We start from the raw sequence: 20,225 nt of genomic DNA on the forward strand, positions 1-20,225 counted from the left end.
CTATGGACACGAATATGGATTAAAACATAAGTGTTTTGCACCTTTTGGTCTTTTTTTTTTTTTGTTTGTTTGCATGTTTTTGTTTTTCTCTCATGGTTTCTTCCCTTTTGATCTGTTTTTTTCTTGTACAACGTGACAAATATGTAAATATCTTTAAAAGAATTGCTCATATTAACTTAAATCAGATTGTGTGCTATCTTGGAGAGGGGAGAGGTAAAGAAAAGAGGGAGAAACATTTAGTGAATGTTGAAAACTATTTTTTCATGCTCTTAGGGAAAATACTACAAAAAAGAAAATTACCCTCTCTGCAGCTCCACCAGGCCTTAAACCTTTTATCACCACCTTTAAGGGACTGGCCTGGATTTCCAAGTCCAGACCAAAGGATTCATCTTCCAAACGAATTAAATGAACAGTTTCCAAGCTATTGGGCCTAGAGTTGTCCTCTGTCACAGCCCTCTTGCTTTGTGGGTTTATCCTGGCCACTGGCTTATGAGCAGAACCTGGATCCTCATTCTTCTGTTTGGGGGAGCCAGGGCACTCAATGCTCATTAGGCTTTTGACCCTGGTGATGGCTTTGTGCTCTAATTTTGGTGACTTCTTGGATTCAGCTTGTTCCTTCAGGCCCAAGCTGCCAGGGTTGCCCTCCAAGGCACCAGGATAGTCAAAAAGCTTTCCTGGAAGTAGAGGGGAGTCTCTAATGTGCTCCTTGTCCTCCACCTCCCCCACTGAGCCCTCCAAAAGAGAAGTCTCCAATGGGGCCTCAGTGGCAGGATTCCCAATGTGCTCTACTTCCTGGTTGCTTTTTGTTGCCATAGAAAAATTTGGGGTGATCACTCTTGGGTCCTCCTCAGTCTGTGATGGAAGAGAGCCTGGGAGGGACCTGGGAAATGCAACGTTGTCTCCATCTCTCACAAACTCCTCTTCATCACTGGCATCTTCGGCATCAAAGCAGCCCATTTTCCTCTGTCGGAGGAGTGGGCTCCGGGCACACTGTGGGCTTCCAGGGAGACTGGTTTGTCTGGTAGCTTCCAAATGCTTATGGAAAGGTCCTGAGATCTTCTTGTTTCCGGATGCTACAAGGCTATTAGCCCTAGTTTTTCCTGATTCTTTGGGGGCTGGAAAAGAATAAAATGAAATGAAACATTAGTCCTCCTTCTAGATTGGGTTTTTGCCATCATTATCACTATTATACAACGCCTAGTATTTTTGTGTGCTCAGAATGCCTGGTATATGTAATGTATTCTGAAATTAATTCCAATATCAAATCCCATTAGTCTCTTGATGGAAGTCTTCTAAAAATGATATTTATAGGAGATAACATGTGAAATAGAAAAAGCAACAAATTTAGAATAACAGACCCTGCGTAACAATCCTAGTTATATTACTACTTTTGTGACTTAAGGCAATATACTTAATCTTACTACTATAGGCCTTAGTTCCCTCATTTGCAAAATGAGAGGTTGGATTAAATGACCTCTTAACTTTCCTTCTGGTTCTAAATCCAAGATTTTTAAGAACTCATCTTTATATATAGCATTTTAAAGTGCAAAGTGCTTTTTATGCATCATTTTATTCAATCTCATAAGACACTGTGTGCTGGGTGCTAGAGCTATGATTTTCCGTTTTACAGATGAAAAAACTGAGAGATCAAGAATCTGAGTGACTTGTCAATAGATGTGGAGTTAACAAGTGTCAGAGGCAGAGTCAGGGGTTCTCAAACTATGGCCAGTGGGCCAGATACAGCCTGCTGAGGACGTTTATGCAGCCCGCCAGGTTATGGCAAATGGGCTGAGGGGCGGAGACAGAGTGTGAGTTTTTGTTTTTACTATAGTCTGGCCCTCCAACAGTCTGAGGGACTGGCCCCCTATTTAAAAGTTTGAGGACCACTGTGCAGCTATATAGTCTGGTTTCCTCACCCAAGGATACCAGATCTAAAAGGAGGTAATAGCCTATTAACTTTTCTTTCTCTTCCTCTTGAAGTAGTCTCATTCTTTACCCATCTCTTGGATGTCCCTGGCTGATTTCAAGAACTCTCTCTTCTGAAGAGTGAGAGTACATAGGCTACATCTTCTGTAATGGTTAACATATTGTGGGCATAAGAGGGGAATTTCTAACAGGCAAACTGTTTCTCTATCTGCCCTAGATATAATAGAATTTCACGTGTTCTTGAATATTAAGAATGAAAATATTGTTAAAGCTGAGATTGCCAAACTTATCCATTTGTTGTAAAAACAGATAGTCATCATTGTTATTAACAAAAGTGAATATTAAGAAACTGTTATTAATAATAATGAAAATATGATATTAGATACAATTAGAAACCTTATCCATTCATTACAGAAACAGGTGGCTGGCCAGTAGTAGTAACAGTAGTAGCAACAGAAGCAGCAATAGTAGTAGTAGTAGTAGTAGTAGTAGTAGTAGTAGTAGTAGTAGTAGTAGTAGTAGTAGTAGTAACAATAATAACCAATGGAAATATTAAAAAATTGTTACTAATAATGAAAAAATTATACATATGTTTCCTAACCTTATCCATTTATTATAGAAGTAGGTGGCTGGTCATTATTATTAGTAGTAGGAGTAATAATAATGATCAAAGTTAATTTTATTTGAAATTGTTATTAATAATAATGAAAAGAATATAGATATGATTACCAACCTTATCTGTCATACTACTAGGTAACTAATCATTAATATTAGTAACAATAACAATAAAAATAGTTTGCATCCTTAAGGTATGCAAAGTACTTAACACTCATTTTATTATTAACTCATTTTATCCCTAGTATAACCCTATGATATAAGTGTTACTATAATTCCTATTTTATAGATTGTGAAATCAACTTTGCAAGGGTTTAAGTGCCTTGCTAATAGGAAAGTAATACTAAATTCCTTGCTTATCGGTAATAGAAATATGTAACATCTTTTTCAGATAATTTTTCCTGTTCTAATTTCGTCAGAATCTGAGTTAGTGAAGGATGAGTGACCACTTCCCCATCACTTTGCCTCCAGAATAAGTCCTTCTGCACCAGAACTATGTAAGAGGAACAGATAGTCTGTGAACACAGAGGATCCTGAATATTTATGGGACCTCAGACTTACTTAGGCTGCTGGGAGGAAGAATGCCATCATCGAAAGAGTTGCTCCCCCTCCTCTGGTTCATATGTTCTTCCACTCCAGAGCCACTAATAATAGAGTCTGAATAGGACAAGGGGCTCAGGACATCTTGTGAAAAATATTGTGAGAGTTCTGATTCAGAACTGAGGGAGCCCTGAGGAGGAAAGAAAATGTTAGATGGCTTGGGATTGTGGGGAGGGAGAGCAAGGTTTATTTACACAGCCACAGAACACATACAGATTCTTTGGCATTTTGAGAGCTCCAAAGTAAAGATTTTTCCTCTTTCCTGGAATCACGTAATTCTAATCTACATTTTCTCAGTCATTTGAGATAGCTGGGACACTAAACAACCACATCAGGATACTTAAGAATTATTTTTTTTAAATCAATAAATAAAGCATAGCAACAACTGCCAATCAAGGGTTTGTGGTTCCTTTTTCTTCTGGTCCAGTAGAGGTTGAACATTTATTCTTTCTTTGAGTCATTAAAAGAAAAAGTTTTCATTAAAGAGAAAGCCTTTACTTTATGGATTCCATTATTCCAAGTGCTCTCATTCTTCAGGGCATATCAACATTATTCAGAATCACAGAGGGAAAAAATTACAGATAAAAAATGAAGGTTAACTATGGCAACTCAGAAATTCAGCAGAGAACAGGAGAAATTCAAGTGCCATTCAGTTCATTTGGCCTTTCAGGATGAAATTGGCAGAAATTCCACAGCCTAGACAATATGCAAATGTTCCCAAGAGGTCGAGTCAAAGTATTTGCTAGCTCACTTTCTCCCAAAGTTTTGCTCTAACCTACACTTTATCCTTCTCTGCAGGTACTTGGGGACTATATACCTCCAAGTCCCCCAACCCTGCTTCTTCAGCCCTACTATCTTCAGGCCATTTTCTTAATCAGTCTGCAGATTCCTTAGCTGGAGGAACCTCTAGAAAGAAACAACTTTCTCATGCTTCTGCTAGCTGGAGGATGGTCAGTCCATCAACATGACCAATTTTTAAAATTTCAAAATGATCTTATTAGATTTTCTCTATCTATACTCCATACATCATTTTCTCTATGATTTCTCGGATAGTTAACAGGAAAAAACACTCTAGAACAAGTCAGGATTCCCTCTCTGATATCCTGGCAAGTGGTCATTCAGTCTTTATTTGAAAACCTTTAGAGACAGAGAACTACCACCCAGGGCAGTTCATTGCACTTTTAGAGAACTCTATTTGATGTTCCTTCATCAGAAGTAGAAATCTTCTATGTAATTCTTTCCCTTCTTCCCTCTACCACACTATTCCTAGTTCTGCAGCCTGAGCAAAAGAAAACCAATCCCTTTGCCACATGGCAACCTTTCAGACATGTAGAGATATGTCATATGTGGTTTGAAAATCTTTTCTCCATTGTAAACATTCCCAGTTCCTTCAATCTGTTATCTTGGAAGCCTTCCTTTATATATGTTCCAGTTTGTCAGTGCGCTTCTTAAAGATATGGTCTCCACAATTAGGTAAGACACACTTGTTTCAACATGACCAAGCCAAATAAAGAATTAAAAGTTCTCTCATTCTTGACACTAGGATTCTGACAATGCAAGTTCGGGCGACAACACATTTGGCTGCCACATCAGTCCACTCAAACCTTGAGGACCTTTTCAAATGACATAGCCTACAGCCCCCATCTCACCTATCCTATCTACACCTACTCCAGTTAAGTTTTCTGAACACAAGCATAAGACATTTCATTTACTCCTGCTTTCCTCTGTCTCACCAGACTTAACCTAATTGCTATGGCTTGTCAGAGTCATTTTTGGATTCCTATTTATTTGTCCCTATTCATTTCATCTCAGCATTATGTCATCTTCAGATCATGTAGCTATGCCATCTCTGTCATCATCTCTCCAAGGCCCCGGCAGAACAACTGCCAGATGTTGATTTGGGCTGATCCACTTTACCCGACTTGCTGGCTCCAGGAAGCGTTTCATGGTCCAGCTGAGTGAGGCAGCACCTTCTCCCTGTCTTGTCTTTGCTGTGAGGGAGGGACTCTTCAGGGGTGTAACTGTGGAGACAGCAGATGACCGTGCAGTCAAAAATCAATTAAGAGACTCCCCCTGAGCTACAGATGGTAGGCATAGGACTAGTAGGAAGAAATTCCAATCCCTGTGCAACTCCCACTGATGCATATGCATGCACGTTTCTCTACGCAATCCATGTGGAATGCCCACCCCACCCATCTTGGTCTATGAGATACTACTGCTCTTCTTTAGTACCCAGTTAAATTGCAACCTTTTTTTTTTTGAAGTCTTCTTCCCTGATCATTCCACTAGCAATGGCCAACCTCTCCCAAATGCTAAATGTTTAACATATCTTAACTTGTAGTGCAGTTATGCTTTTGAATATGTTCCTTTTCTTTTGAACAGGTCTGTATTGGTTCTCCTAGATTTCCCCTAATACCATTGCCCCTCTCATATAAGAATTTTTTTTTTTTGTAAAGAAAGAATAAAATCAATAAAATTAACCAATTTTTGGGGAAAAAAAATCAACCTTATATACAAAGTTCCCTACCTTTGTAGACTCTGTCCCCAGGTCCTCACCCTCCACCCCCATAAAGGAACATTAGTTGGGAGTTCCTTACTAGACTGCCAACTCCCTAATGACAAGAAACATGTATCATGCATTTTTGTTCCCTCCTTTTTCCAGCACCTAGTACAGCGCGTTGCATATAATAGCTCAGTAAGTGTTGGTTGGCTGAATGCATAAATACCATCTCAGCAGATTACAAAAGTCAGGAAGGAGAGTGCTCTGGAGAGATCTTCAGTTTGGGATTAACCCAGGGGGAAGAAGCTAATGCTGCAGGGGATGTGTCCTGAACAACCCCCAAGTCCTACACAACATTATCAAATCTTACCAAATTCTTTGGAAATGCTGAGATTTATTTACTTATAAATTATGTTTTATACAAATTTAAATTATTTTTATATAAATTAATTTTTATAAAATGAATTTTAATCAAGTTATTTAAAAATTTTAACTTTATAAATTTACTTTTAATAGATTTGTTCATTAAACTTTGTAAATTCATCACAATTCACATGAAGATGGGGACAGTGCAGTGATGAATAATTTATTGGGCAGATCAGCGCTATGTTCTATGTTTAATAAATTAGCCTTGGTTATAGATAACCAGGGTTTTAATGCTAACTAAAAGCTTCTAGATCTCTTCTTTCTTTTTTTGAGTAAATGATTTATTTTTCCCAATTGCATGTAAAGATTATCTCTTCTTAACAGACTTCACGTTTCTCACGCTCTGCCCTGAAACATCAGTGCTTTAAAACTGGTTACACTCCTCCTTCACGCGCATCCTCAGTCTCCCCGCCTTTGTAAAGCGAAGATGGCGGGAGCAGCCATCACAGATCACGGGCCTTTCAACAGATGTGAAGCGTTTCCCAAAAAATATTTCCCTACCACTGATTTCTACCTGCTCCATTTCAATGTATCGTGGCAGCGTCAGAGACCCATTTATACAGTGTAACTGGGAGAGATGCTGAATCTCCTTCTGTCATTTCTTCTTAAACTGAGACACGTCCACGTCACTTCGAAACTCACAAGAGCCGCTCCAAAGGCAGAACTACTCTACGGTCCCCAAAGTCCCTTTCCGCTACTCGGTCACCTCAGGCTCTGAGCGCGCGCAGTTCGAGCATCCCACAGCGGAAGTGACCGGAAGCGGGCTCCGTACCTGGCATGTGGGAGGAACTGGCCTCTTTGCTCTCCCGGTGAGTGGAGCGAGCGATCGCTTCGTCCATCTCTTGCTCAGAAACCTGGATGGGAACAGAAAGCGGACACTCAGTTTCTGTGCTCAGAGAGCCGGCGGTGGCCCGCGGAGCCAAACCTCCCCCTCCTCCTTTCTCTCAGTGCCCGGTGACACAGACAGAGAGATTAGCACAGCCAGCCTCTGCTGGTACTCCAGTAACCAGGCCGACAAGGGCCTTCCTGCTGGCCTGCGAGCCTCCTGCCCTAGGCTCGGGTCACTCAAGGGCTGGGAAAGGGTTCGGGAGCATCTTCCTGTTAGTGGCGCCCTCTAGAACCCGTGCTTTGCCACCTTCTGTTCCCCACAGAAGTCGGCCCTCCTGTTCCTCGTGCCCCTCCTCCCCCACAGCTTGTGCTCTCATCAACCATAGCCTCCCTCAGTCCCTGCCGTGAGGGCGTTCTCCGGAAAGCCCTCGGGTTCCACTTGGAATGTGAACCAACATAAAGCGCAAGGCCTTCACCGCTCTGGTGTGCTCCATCACTGATGACGTGATATCAGGACAGAAAACCTGTGCTGATGCGTGTGTGTATGGGCACAGAGATTAAAAAAGAGAGGCCAGAGGGGGTGGGGTGAGAGGCCGCGACTCCCTCATTTTACTGACAGGGAAACTGAGGCCGAAGACCTAGTTCAGTGGCAGGGTCCGGATTCAGACTGGGGCTTTGGGGTGGGGGGTCTTGCGCCCAAAGCCTGCCCGAAGCCGAGGGCTTGAGCGATCAGAAACGGGCGGCTGGAATGGATGCCCCGAGGCTGGTGGTAGCCCCAGACTGGCGCTAACCCTAGTGGTTGCACGCCCAGCGCCCTGCCGCCACACCCCGCCGCTGTCAGTGGCGGAAGTGCGGCGCCCTAGGGCCCAATGCCGGTCTGGATTCTCTGCGCCTTCATCCTGCCCTGCCACCAGCAGCCACTCCAAACAGAAAGATGGGCTCCTGGTGGGCCGCCCTCGTCCCCCACGGGGAAGCTGTCCCGGGCGGAGCGGGCAGGCTCCTCGGCAGCACCACAAAGAGGCTCAGCAAGACTCTGAGCCTGCCCTGAATGGCGACTGTGACCGTGGCAAGCCGCTTTCCCTCTTTTGAGACTTGGTTTATCCAGGTGTCAAGTGGGGGATGCCTCACAGAGTTGTTTTATATGTAGAGTAGTCTGACCTATATTGCAGAAAGAACTGCCTCTATCCAATGCCCTCCACCAGGAAATTCTATTTATTGCTTTTGCTTAAAAGTTTCCAGGGAGGGGAAACAATGCCTTTTGGCGAGCAGTCTATTCCATCTGGGGATAGTTTTAATCCTTAGGAAGCTTTTCTTTAAGCGGAACCTCAGTTTACATTTTCTGTATGTCCACTCCATGGTTTTTTCTCTCTCACACACACACCTCTCTCTCTCCCTGCCCCCCCCCCCATCTTTTCTCTCTCACAGAGTGTGAGCCCTCTTGTAGGTGAGAGATCTTCAAATACTTGAAGTTAGGTCTAAACATCCCAATTCTTTCATCTGACAGTTATGGCATGAACTCAAGTTCCTTAACAACTTTTACATTTCTGATGAAAGCAAGGTCCTATTCCTTGAAATCAAGGAGTATTTCATTTTAATTTTTTTTGCCTTTGCCTCATCAGCACCTGGAAGAATGGCTGGCACATAGCAGGAGCTTAACCAATATTTGCTCACAGATTGATTCTGCTTGCTTTTCTCTGGACACCCTAAGGCTTTTCATTTCTTCAAATGTGGCACCCAGACATGAAGACAATATTGTTTAACTGGAGCAAGACAAAGGGGTATACAACTAGTTCCTTATTCCTTGAATCTTATCTTCAGATAAGATTAACTTTTAGTCAATCCCAGGTTGGGACAGTATTTTTATGCTTATCATGATGATTTATATGCTTAAATATTCAGTACTTGGACTTTTAGAAAGTTTTTCATGAAAACTGATTTTTGAATATAAAAGCAGAAGGAAGGTGGTTTTGACTTAATATAGCTTTTCAAATACTCCAATAAAACATGTGGCAAACAGTGATATTTTGGAGAAACATCCAGAAATAGGCTTTAATCTTTAAATGTGTACACTTAAATAGAATTAGGTATGAAGTTTGACCACAAAAGAAAAAATTATAATCATGTCTTGACTTTCACATCATACATTCTTATTCACCTTCTTAGAAAAATACTTACAAAAGTATTTTTTTTTAAAGTATCTTTCCTAAGGATTCAACTCTTAAGGAAGGCTAAGCCTAATTTTAAATGAAAGAGCTAGGGAAAAATAGCATTCTTAGAAACACTGAATGGTATTCTCCTTGATTTGGTTTTACCATGATTCCAGACTTTCAACATTTCCAAATTTGAGAGTTATTTCTTTGACATGAAATTTTAAAAAATAATCCTGCTGGCTCTTTTAAATATATGAACTATTTCTTACAGAATTCTAACCATGCCAAGAGACCTCCCTACTTGCCCTTCATTCCAGAAATCACAATTTAGAAGTATTGTCCATTTGACTTCACATGAGACCTATATAATAACTCCAGAGGTAGGTCCAGCACCTCACCACTCTGGCCTCAGACAATTTGATTAATCCCAGAATGCGATTCTGCAACCATTATGAGTAACAGAAGAAAAGAAAATCACTGTGGTATTTGTCTTGGAAAAACTTGAAAACTGTTGAGACTCATATGTTCAGTAACATAATGTACTATTGTCCTGAAAGCTAGGGCAATGTGAAAATATATCAAACAACAACAAAAAGTAGAACTTTGACCATAACAAAAATCCAGCATAGTATTACAGCTAATAATGTCATATTGACCTCCCAGGGAGATGAAGTCCATGAAAATAATTCATTTTCTTGAGATATACTATGACTTTTCCTGAGATATTCTTATGACTTGTATTGAGGTAGTCTAGCACCACCCACCATGAAAAATTTTCACAGTGGAACTAGAAATATAAACATACATTATATTAGTGGACAACAGAGTTTACTTGGGTGGTTCAAGGTCATTCTAAGGATGGAAATACCTTTTAGCAGTTTCAGCAAACTTCAGTGTGGTGGTCTAAGATGAAGTGAGTTTGAGAAACAGTCATTGTTCAGTGTTCTTCTTGAAAGGACTATGAAATCCAACCTATATTGAAGAGCTGCTGTTTGCAGACCATTGAAAACTTAATTCTTTGCTCAAAAGTACAATAGTTTAGTCATCTTCTGAGTGGGGGAAGCTAGGTGGTACAGTGCACAGAGTGCTGGACCAGGAAGACTCATCTTCCTGAGTTCAAATTCTGTCATAGGCTCTTAATAGCACAAACACGATGCAAGTCACTTAACCCTATTTTCCTCATTTCTAAAATGAGCTAGAGAAAAAAATGAGAAAACCACTGTAGTATCTTTGCCAAGAAAATGTCAAATGGGGTCACAGAGTCAGACATGAATGAAAGTGACTGAAAAACAACAAAATCTGGTCAGGAAAAAATAAAGCTTCTTTGTGAAAGGTGATAATAGTTATGTGGTTATTTAAGATTGGGTTGAAAGTTGAGGCCCCTATGTGGGAAAACAGGGACACTGATACATTTTTGGTGGAACTGCAAATACATCCAGCCATTCTGGAGAGCAATTTGGAACTATGCTCAAAAAGTTATTAAACTGTGCATATCCTTTGATCCAGCAGCATTGCTACTGGGTTTGTATCCCAAAGAGATCTTAAAGAAGGGAAAGGGACCTGTATGTGCAAGAATGTTTGTGGCAGCCCTTTTTGTAATGTCCAGAAACTGGAAACTACGTGGATGCCCCTCAATTGAAGAATGGCTGAATAAACTGTGGTATATGAATATTATGGAATATTATTGTTCTGTAAGAAATGACCAGCAGGATGATTTCAGAAAGGCCTGGAGGGAATTATATGAACTGATGCTGCGTGAAATGAGCAGGACCAGGAGATTAACAACAACAATACTGTATGATGATCAATTCTGATGGATGTGGCCCTCTCCAACAATGAGATGAACCAAATCAGTTCCAATAGAGCAGTAATGAACTGAACCAACTACACCCAGCGAAAGAACTCTGGGAGATCTCACATAGAATTTCCAATCCCTCTAATTTTGTCTGCCTGCATTTTGGATTTCCTTCACCGGCTAAATGTACACTATTTCAAAGTCCGATTCTTTTTGTTCAGCAAAACAACTGTTTGGTTATGTATACATATATTGAATTTAATTTATACGCTAATATATTTAACATGTATTGATCGATCTGCCATCTGGGGGGGAGGGAGAAAGAGGGGAAAATTGGAACAAATGGTTTGGCAATTATCAATGTTGTAAAATTACCCATGCAAATATCTGGTAAAAAAAAAAAACAAAAACAAAAAAAACTATTAATATAAAAAAAAAAAGAAAAGGAAAAAAAAAAAAAGTTGAGGCCCCTGAAAAAGATGAAAGGCGTTCCCTTCAATGATCTGATCAGTGAGGCTGAGCAGTAGCTAAACTGTTACTCAGAGAGAAACAGAGAGGGAAAAGGAGAATTGATTAATCAAAGATCAGAGGAGTCAGATAAGAAAGGTAAAATTCTTGAGCATTATGATTGCCAAGAGGAAAAAAATAGCATTTATATAATGCTTCAGAGTGTGCAGATGACATCTCATTTAATCCTCATAATCCTAGAAAATAGGTAAGGTACTATTGTTATCCCTATTTTACAGATGAAACTTGCCCAGGGTCAAGCAACTAAGTGTCAGAAATGGATTTGAACTCAGGTCTTCCTCTAGATCCAGCTCTCTATCCTGTGTGCCTCTTAGAAGTCAAGATGACCAAAGTGCAAAATATTGATTAATAGATAAGTAAGCTAGAAGGGAATTTAAGGGAGGCAACTTGATCTCCTTTTTCATATCACTTTTTTTGTATATCTGTTTAGAAATCTGCTAGCCAATAATGTCATGTAACCAGAATCTATCCAAGAACTCAAAGTAAATAAAAGAGATTTGAGAATCCAAAAGCAATGCATTAAGGCTCCTGTATTTTATTTCAAGGATGATCTCTCTGATCCTTGTTCAAATCTTACTTAGTGTGACATTTACAATTTAGTCCATCTTAGATATATAGTTTCAGATCAGGAGCACCAAAATGGATAGATTCTAGAATTTAGAGTCAGCAGAGACCTTTAGATCATCTAATCTTATTTACTCTCAGGAAACTGGATTAACCGTATTTAATGACATTCATGTGGTAAGTACTAGAGTCAAGACTGGGGTTCAGATTGTCTGTCTCTGAATCCAGTGTTTTCTAGAACCAGGCAGGAATGAGGGTTGGGAAGATGGCAAAGCTGCTCCAAAAGACCCACTGACTGTTGGAAGATGTAAAAGCCAATAATAAGAGAATAGAGATTAAGGAATAGGTGGGCTATTATCTGAATGATGGAAGGGGTGCACATGTTAATATGATCACAGATCTCTCCTAAGTTCATAACAGGGTGAAAAAAATTTGGACATTTTCTCTGTTACAGATTACTTTGTACATTTAATTTCCTTTTTATAGGAAACATGATAATAGGAAAGATAATAAATCATAATCTCCTTTTCACAGTGGAAAGGGCAATGTATTTGAAGGTAGAAGAGTCAAACTCTTGTTCTACAGATCTACAGTCACTACAGGACCTCTTTGGGTCTCACTTTCTATAAAGGGTTGGAATTGAGCAGATGCACTTAGATAACTGAGCACTTAAAGCTAATTACCAACTGGACAATACTCTATTAACATATGCTTGGAGAATGACCCTGCCCAACTGTTCTGTGCTGGTTCAATCATTGGGTGTAGACAGAAGTGTGAGAGGGATCTGGGATCTGAGGGTGGATTAGGACAAGCTGGATCATTCTTTGGAGGTGGAGAAAGAGAGAGAAAGGAGGTGTGGTGATTCCTATTTCTAATCCCCTGATGGGGACCCAAAAGACCAAGAATAAAGACTTTTACTTATCCTGACTCTGGCTGACTAAGATATCCAGGGTACTAATGCAGTCAATTACATTTGGCGCCCAAGGTGTGGGCCAAGCACCCTACTTTCACTGAAGAAGTCCCCTGGTGACCAGGAAATTAGGTGAGTATTTTAATAAATAAACAGGGAACTTACTTTGTTAAGGGCTAAATTAGTAACCTTTACTAGCTGAAATGGGGCAGATATTAAAAGATTCTCCCCCCCTCCCCCACCATCCTCAGCCCCACCCCCACCCCAAAGGGGCACTACAGAAAGCATGCTTAAATTGATTGAGGGACAAGGCCTAATTATAACTTGGGAACAGATTGCTAGACTCTTGAGTACATTAAAACACATGGCCCCTTGGTACTTAGAGGAAGAAGAAATACAGATAATTGGAAACTTGTAGAACAATTATGCAAATACTACAACAATAGAGGTCCTCATTCAATTTCCATGGAAGCATTCTATATATGCAACATAATTCAATTGGCCTTAAAGAATCTTGCAAGTTATAGAAAAAATGAACAGCCAGATGAGGAAGTGTGAGGAAAAAGAGGAAGACAAAGAACAGTTTAATGACCATATCGCCAGAGGGCATGGGGACTTAAATGAGGTTCTAATGCATTGTAATTCTGGCTCTCTTGAGGCAGCTTCAACCCCACCTAGGGAGCAGATTATTGTCATGCCCCCATCAACTTCACCTTCCGGGATAGAGGAAGGAGGAGTAGGGGGAGGGGCAGTGACACCACCAGCACCTCCCCCCCAGCAATCACCCCTTCCTATGACTAGATTGCAAAAGGCACTACTTAAAGCCACAGAAGAGGGCAGGATTCAGCTGATTTGAAAATCAATATGTATCCCGTGATTCAATAGTTTAACTCTTCAGGTCAAGAAAGTAGGAGATATACTCCTTTTGATATAGAAATCCTCAAAGATCTGAAAAAGGCTTGCACTCTTTATGGGGCTACATCATCTTATGTTAAGATGTTATTACAGAATTTGGCTTATGAAGTCTTAACCCCTAGTGACTGAAAATCTATAGGAAGGGTATGCTTTGAACCTGGACAAAACTTGTTGTGGTTTTCTGAATATAGTGAGCTCTGTAGGATACAAGCCCAACAAAATAGTCAAAGTGGAGTTAATACTTCAATCACCTACAACAAACTAACAAGTGTAGGTTCTTATGCAGAAGTTTCAGTACAGATTGATTACTCCATAGCAGCATTTGAGCAAATTGCTGCTGCTGCTATCAAAGCATGGGCTTCTCTCCCCAGTAAAAACGACAAGGGTGAGACCTTCACAAAAATTATACAAGGACCAAATGAACCCTTTGCTGATTTTGTGGCACGTTTGCAGACAGCTGTCATATGGACTAATGGTGAAAATGAGTAACAGACATTATGATAAGGCAACTTGCTAAAGAAAATGCCAATGAGGTTTGTAGAAGGATTATACTAGGACTACATAGGGATGCTCCTTTAGAGGAGATCAAAAGACACTGTGCTACAGTGGGCACAAATGCCTTTTATAGCCAGGCTATGGTGCAGACTTCCCAAGATCCCAACATGGGAAGACAGAGTCCCTTTTGGCAAGGGACTTCCAGAGAAACTTGTCAATGCTTTCAATGTGGTAAAGTAGGCCATCTGAAAGCTCAATGTTGGCATAGAGACAGAGTGAGAAAACAGGGTGGGAGAACAGACCCAATACCCCATGTCCAAAATGCAACAGAGGCTTCCATTGGGCATCAGACTGTAGACTGGCAGGAAACTGGATGAGGGACCCAGCTCCAGGGCCCCAGACAAAAAACACTTGGGGCATGATGGCAGCTGATGCCACACCCAGAGAGTGCCTAGAAGTCCAATACCCAGACATGATCAATCAGCCAGGAAGCCATCTGATGGAAGAAAGGGATTACAATTGGGGAGAATAGAGTTGTATCCAACTGGGACAACTGAGATACCCTCTGGAGAGGGAAATCTGTTCCTCTCCAGCCTATGGATCCCTTGCCTCCAGGCACAGTGACCATTTCACCTCCTGAGAGTACTTACAAAACAGTGTCCATCCATACACTGATGTGGGAAACTGGAGAATGTGTAAATAATATTCTGGTCACTAATACAGGTAGATAATGTATGACTTATCAACAGGAGTTGGCATAGCAGCATCAGGTTTATTGATACAGATTCCTAATAAGCAATCTGGTGATAGTCACCCAGATTCTGACTCCAAGCAACAAAATCCAGGAATATGCTGGACAGAAGCTGCAACAGCTGACCGACCTATGTTCACTATCTATATAAATGGCATACCATTAGAAGGATTGGTAGACACTGATGCAGATCATACAGTCATTAGAGGTGTCAAGTGGGCCAGTCACTGGCCAAAGATTAAGGCAGATACCTACATGTCTGGTGTAAGAGATCAATAGCAGCTGAAGTTAGTGCTACCCCCTCTGCGATGGATATTTGAAGACAAAATAGGAGTTTTTACTCCTTTTATAGTTGAAAAATCCCTATCAATCTGTGGGGAAGAGATATTTTACAATTGGGATTAAAAATGAATACTTCGGTTTTTTAGGCAGGGCTGCTGTTGAGGGCCTGCCAACATTTTCACCTGTTCCTATCCAATGGAAAACTGATACAACAGTGTGGATAGAATAGTGGCCCTTTGGTAGCAATAAAATTCAGGTCCTATTAGATATAGTACAGGAGCAACTTGACCAAGGACACTTACAACCTTCTCTAAGTCCTCGGAATTCCCCAGTATTTGTTGTAAGAAAGAAATCTGGAAAATGGAGGATGTTGACTGATTTAAGAAAGGTAAATGAACAGATGGAAACTATGGGAACTCTTCAGCCCAGACTTCCATCTCCTACTCAACTGCCTAGAGAATGGCCTCTCTGGGTTACAGACATTAAAGATTGTTTCTATTCTATCCCTCTAGATAAGGAGGATATGAAAAGATTTGCCTTTTTGGTACTCAGCTGAGCCTTATAAAAGATATGAATGGACAGTTTTGCCACAGGGAATGAAAAACAGCCCTACTGTGTGTCAAACGTATGTTGCTGCTGCTCTTACTCCAGTTAGAAAAGTATTTCCAAAAGTAATGTTATTACATTATATGGATGATATATTGGGATGTGCACCTGAGGAACAAATGTTTAGAAGCATGTCTACAAATAGACCATGGAAACACTAAGGAACTACAAATTGCACATAGCTTCAGAAAAGTCAAAGACATGCTCCTTTTCAATATTTAGGATATGAAGTATACTCAATCCCACATGGCACTGCCTCATTTATTCCATTATAACACTGCACTGGGATTTCTTTTTCTATTCTTTTAATAAACCTTTTTATTTTCAAAACATATGCATAGATAATTTTCAACATTCATCCTTGCAATGGGATTGCTTTTAAAATGATCTTAAAAACAAAATTTCCTATACAGTTTATATGATTAAAGGCCAAGTTTTATTTATTTAGAGGAAGATTCACATGTAATTCAAGGGATTTGAAGTCTAATGTTTAATAGCTTATAAATTCAACCTTTGAGGCAGAACCAAAATGGTTCAGTAAAGGCAGGACTTGCCAGAGCTCTCCCCCAAATCCCTCAAAATACTTTTAAATAATGACTCTAAACAAATTCTAGAGTAACAGAACCCATCAGTGGTTTGTGTGAAACAATTTTTTGGCCCAAGACAACTTAGAAGTTGATCATGAAAAGTTTGTTGCACCAAGGTAAGAGAAGAGCCCAGTCCAACGTAGGCTACAACAGCACAGACAAACCTCAGCAAACCAGGAGTAGGTCTTGGGGCAAGAATCAGTGGCAGCAGTGGCAATTTCCAGAACTCTGCGCTCACAGATTTATAAGGTTCCCTTATGCCATGCAAAGAACTCTGCTACACTGCCTGTATTTGGATCTGGGAGGATGGGCACTAGTATAGCTGAGCTGGAAGCCACAGGAAAGTAGGGACTCTCGTCACAATTGCAGGGTTATGATCACTCACAAAACAGTTTAAGATTACAGAAAACATACATCTCCCTATATCATACCATCTTGGAAAAATAAAAAACCTACAGGTCCCCAAAATTACTTCTGAAAACAACTGCACAAAAAACTTGAAGCTTGGGACAGTGCCCCCTTCATTTGGGAATAGAGGCTCATTTTAATATAGAGTTAAAAGTTAAAAAAAAATAGGCTGGGGAAATGAGCAAATAACAGGAAAAAATTACTATGAAAGAGTTACTATGGTGACAAGGAAATTCAAAACACAATCATAAGACAATAATAAAATCAAAATTTCTGCATCCAAAGCCTCAAAGAAAAATATGATGGTCTCAGACCATGGAAGAGCTTAAATTTTTTTTTTTAAATCAAGTAAGAGATAAAGGAAGGATTAGAAAGAAAAATGAGGGTGATGCAAGAAAATTATGATAAAAGAGTCAATAGTTTGGTTAACAAGGCACAACAAAAATATTGAAGAAATTAACACCTTTAAAAACATACTAGGGAAAATAGTAAAAGAGGCACAAAAATCCAATGAAGAGAAAAATTCCTTAAAAAGCAGAATTGGCCAAATGGAAAAAATACAAAAATCTGATCAAATGGAAAAAAAAATATATAAAGATTCACTGAAGAGAAGAACTCCTTACAAGGCAGAATTGGCCAAATGGAAAAGAAGGTACAAGAGCTTACTGAAGAAAACAATTCCTTAGAAGGTAGAATTAGGCAAATAGAAGCTAATGATTTTATGAAACATCAAGAAACAAACAAAATCAAAAGAATGAAAAGAGAAGAAAATGTGAATTTTCTGACTGAATTGACTGACCTGGAAATACATTCAAGAGAGATGTCTTAAAAACTCCTAAGCCATCTGAAAATCATGATTAAAAAAAAAGAGCTTAGACAACATCTTTCAAGAAATTTTCAAGGATAACTGCCTTGATATTCTGGAATCAGAAAGCAAAATAGAAATTGAAAGAATCCACTGATCACCTCCTAAAAGAAATTCTAAAACGAAAATTCCTGGGAATATTATAGCCAAATTCCAGAGCTCCTAGGTCAAGGAGAAAATCTTCCAAGCAGTTAAAAGAAACAATTCCAATATCATGGAGCTCCGTTTAGGATTTAAGAGTTAACAGCTTTAAATTAAAAGATCAGAGAGAGGGCTTGAAATATGATATTCCAGAAGGCAGAAGAGGTAAGATTACAATCAAGAATAACCTATCCAGCAAAAGTAACTATAATCCTTTAGTGTAAAAAAATGGATATTCAGTGCAATAGAAGACTTTCAAAAATTCCCTTTTGAAAAGACAAGAGCTAAATGGAAAAATTGACTTTTAAATACAAAATAAGATGTCGTAAGAAATTTAATAAGATTAAACTGTTTATATTTCTACATGGAAAAATTCTGTGTCATTAATAGAGTAGGTAGAAAGCATATACATAGACAAAAAGCAGAACTATGAGTTGAATACAATGGTATAATCATCTTACAAAAAACTAAGGGATGAGAAAGATGTATATACTAGGAAATAAGGAATGGGAAGGGTAAAAATTTATCTTTCAAGACACTTAACAGTAGAGGGGGAAATGGAGGAAGGAAAGAGGGAAACACACGAATCTTACTCTTATTAAAACTGGCTCAAAGGCAATAATATAATACATTTAGGTGTAGAAATTTATTTTATCATATAGAAAAATAAGAAGGGAAGAGAATAAGAGAAGATAAGTGGGGAGCTAATAGAAGGGTCAATTTGGGGAGGTAAAAGTCAAAAGCAAAATCTTTTTTTGAGAATGAACTGGGTAACTGGAGAAAGAAATAGAGACAGGGAAAGTATAGGATAAATAGGGAGGAAACAGAATGAAAATAAATGCATACTTGGTAATCATAATCATTACTGTGGAAAAAAACTTTAAAATTACTTTCTCTGATAAAGACTTTGTTTCCCAAGCACATAGAAAATTGAATGAAGTGGGGAACACTAACACAAAGATACCATGCCATGTGCTTTGGCATAACCAAACAATAAAAAGAGTCTTACTACAGAAAGTTTTTATGATGAAAGAGAAGACCAAGACATAAACTCAGAGGGAAAAATCCTAAAGAAAAATAGGAAGTGGTCTTGAGCTCAGAAAACTCATGGAAGAGCTTCAAAAGGAGCTTTAAAATCATAAAAGAGGTAGAAGAAAAATTGGGAAAAGAAATGAGAGTACTGCAAGAAAATTATGAAAAAAGCTTGGATGACTATCAATCTTAACCTACTTTCCCTCTACTAAATAGAAATACTGATTAGGCTAACATCTATGTCCTACCTCCCTAAAGGCCAGTGAGGTTTGCTCTATTTTCCTTAAAATGATCTAGTTCTAACCAGATCTCTACCTGATCTACATACTTGGTGTTTTGGTACTCTTGTCAATTTTAGAAATTTCCTGTGCCTTTGTCCTCTTTTAGAAGTGGCAGTTGGTATGACAGACTTAGCCCTTCTCAGCAATAGAGCAATCCAAGACAATTACAATATCCTTGAGATAGAAAATGCTATCCATATCTATAGAAAGAGCTATGAAAACTGAATATAGATTGAAATATATTACTTTCACCTTTTTTGTTTGTATATTTTTTCTCATGGTTTTTCTTTTATTGTGACTTTTCTTTTACAACATGACATGGAAATATGTTTATAATGATTGTACATGTATAATCAACATCAAAATTCTTACTATCTTGGAGAGGAGGTAGGGAAGGAAAGAGAAAAAAATTTGGAATTCAAAATCTTACAAAAATGAATATTGAAAATTATTTTTACACATAATTGGAAAACTGAAAGACCACTGAAATTGAAAAAAAAAAGTGGCACTTGGGTTTGGGGTTACTGTACTGTTTTCCCACATTTTTGTGTGAAACGAAAGGTAATTTCCATTTACAAAGAATATTCACCATAATAGTTTTCCTCATTAATAGGGACCTTGCAAGTTCATTCCATGTGAAGGGATCAAATTGATCAATCATTACTCCTAAGTAAGTCTAAATATATGCTCTTTGGATTAGGATATACACAATAGATCCTCTTTAAATTTAAGAAGTGCATATACTTCACCTTTGGGTTTGGGTGCCGACTGATGATGAGGCTAACTGGTCCTGGGCCACACTCACTCAAAATGGCATAAGCTTCACTTAAAGCAGCATGACGGAGGCTGACAGAATCTGCTTCCAAGATCTGGTCACCACGACTAAGGAGGCAAACACAATCAGCATTTCAATTAGCAGGGAGAATATTATCTTTTAGTATCTCTTCTCAAAGACCTCCCTCCCTCTTTCAATAAAGCACTCCACTGCAACAAATATAATTCAGCAAAATGAAACCACAT

The 20,225-nt window shown here is 39.2% G+C and overlaps 1 protein-coding gene across 15 annotated transcripts in view; it reads right to left on the minus strand.

The window, feature by feature from the left end:
* Positions 1-20,225, minus strand: part of PDZD2 (PDZ domain containing 2) — a 499,259-nt gene that overhangs the window by 43,046 nt on the left and 435,988 nt on the right. For all 15 annotated transcript variants that reach the window (XM_074279475.1, XM_074279477.1, XM_074279472.1 and 12 more), the window contains 5 exons: positions 19,955-20,087; positions 6,840-6,921; positions 5,059-5,162; positions 3,103-3,271; positions 301-1,115 (listed from right to left, as the gene is read on the minus strand). In XM_074279475.1, coding sequence (XP_074135576.1) covers positions 301-1,115; positions 3,103-3,271; positions 5,059-5,162; positions 6,840-6,921; positions 19,955-20,087 — 1,303 coding nt within the window. The remainder of the gene's footprint in view (positions 1-300; positions 1,116-3,102; positions 3,272-5,058; positions 5,163-6,839; positions 6,922-19,954; positions 20,088-20,225) is intronic.

This window comes from Sminthopsis crassicaudata, chromosome 1 (genome assembly GCF_048593235.1).
Source record: "Sminthopsis crassicaudata isolate SCR6 chromosome 1, ASM4859323v1, whole genome shotgun sequence".
NCBI lineage: Eukaryota > Metazoa > Chordata > Mammalia > Dasyuromorphia > Dasyuridae > Sminthopsis > Sminthopsis crassicaudata.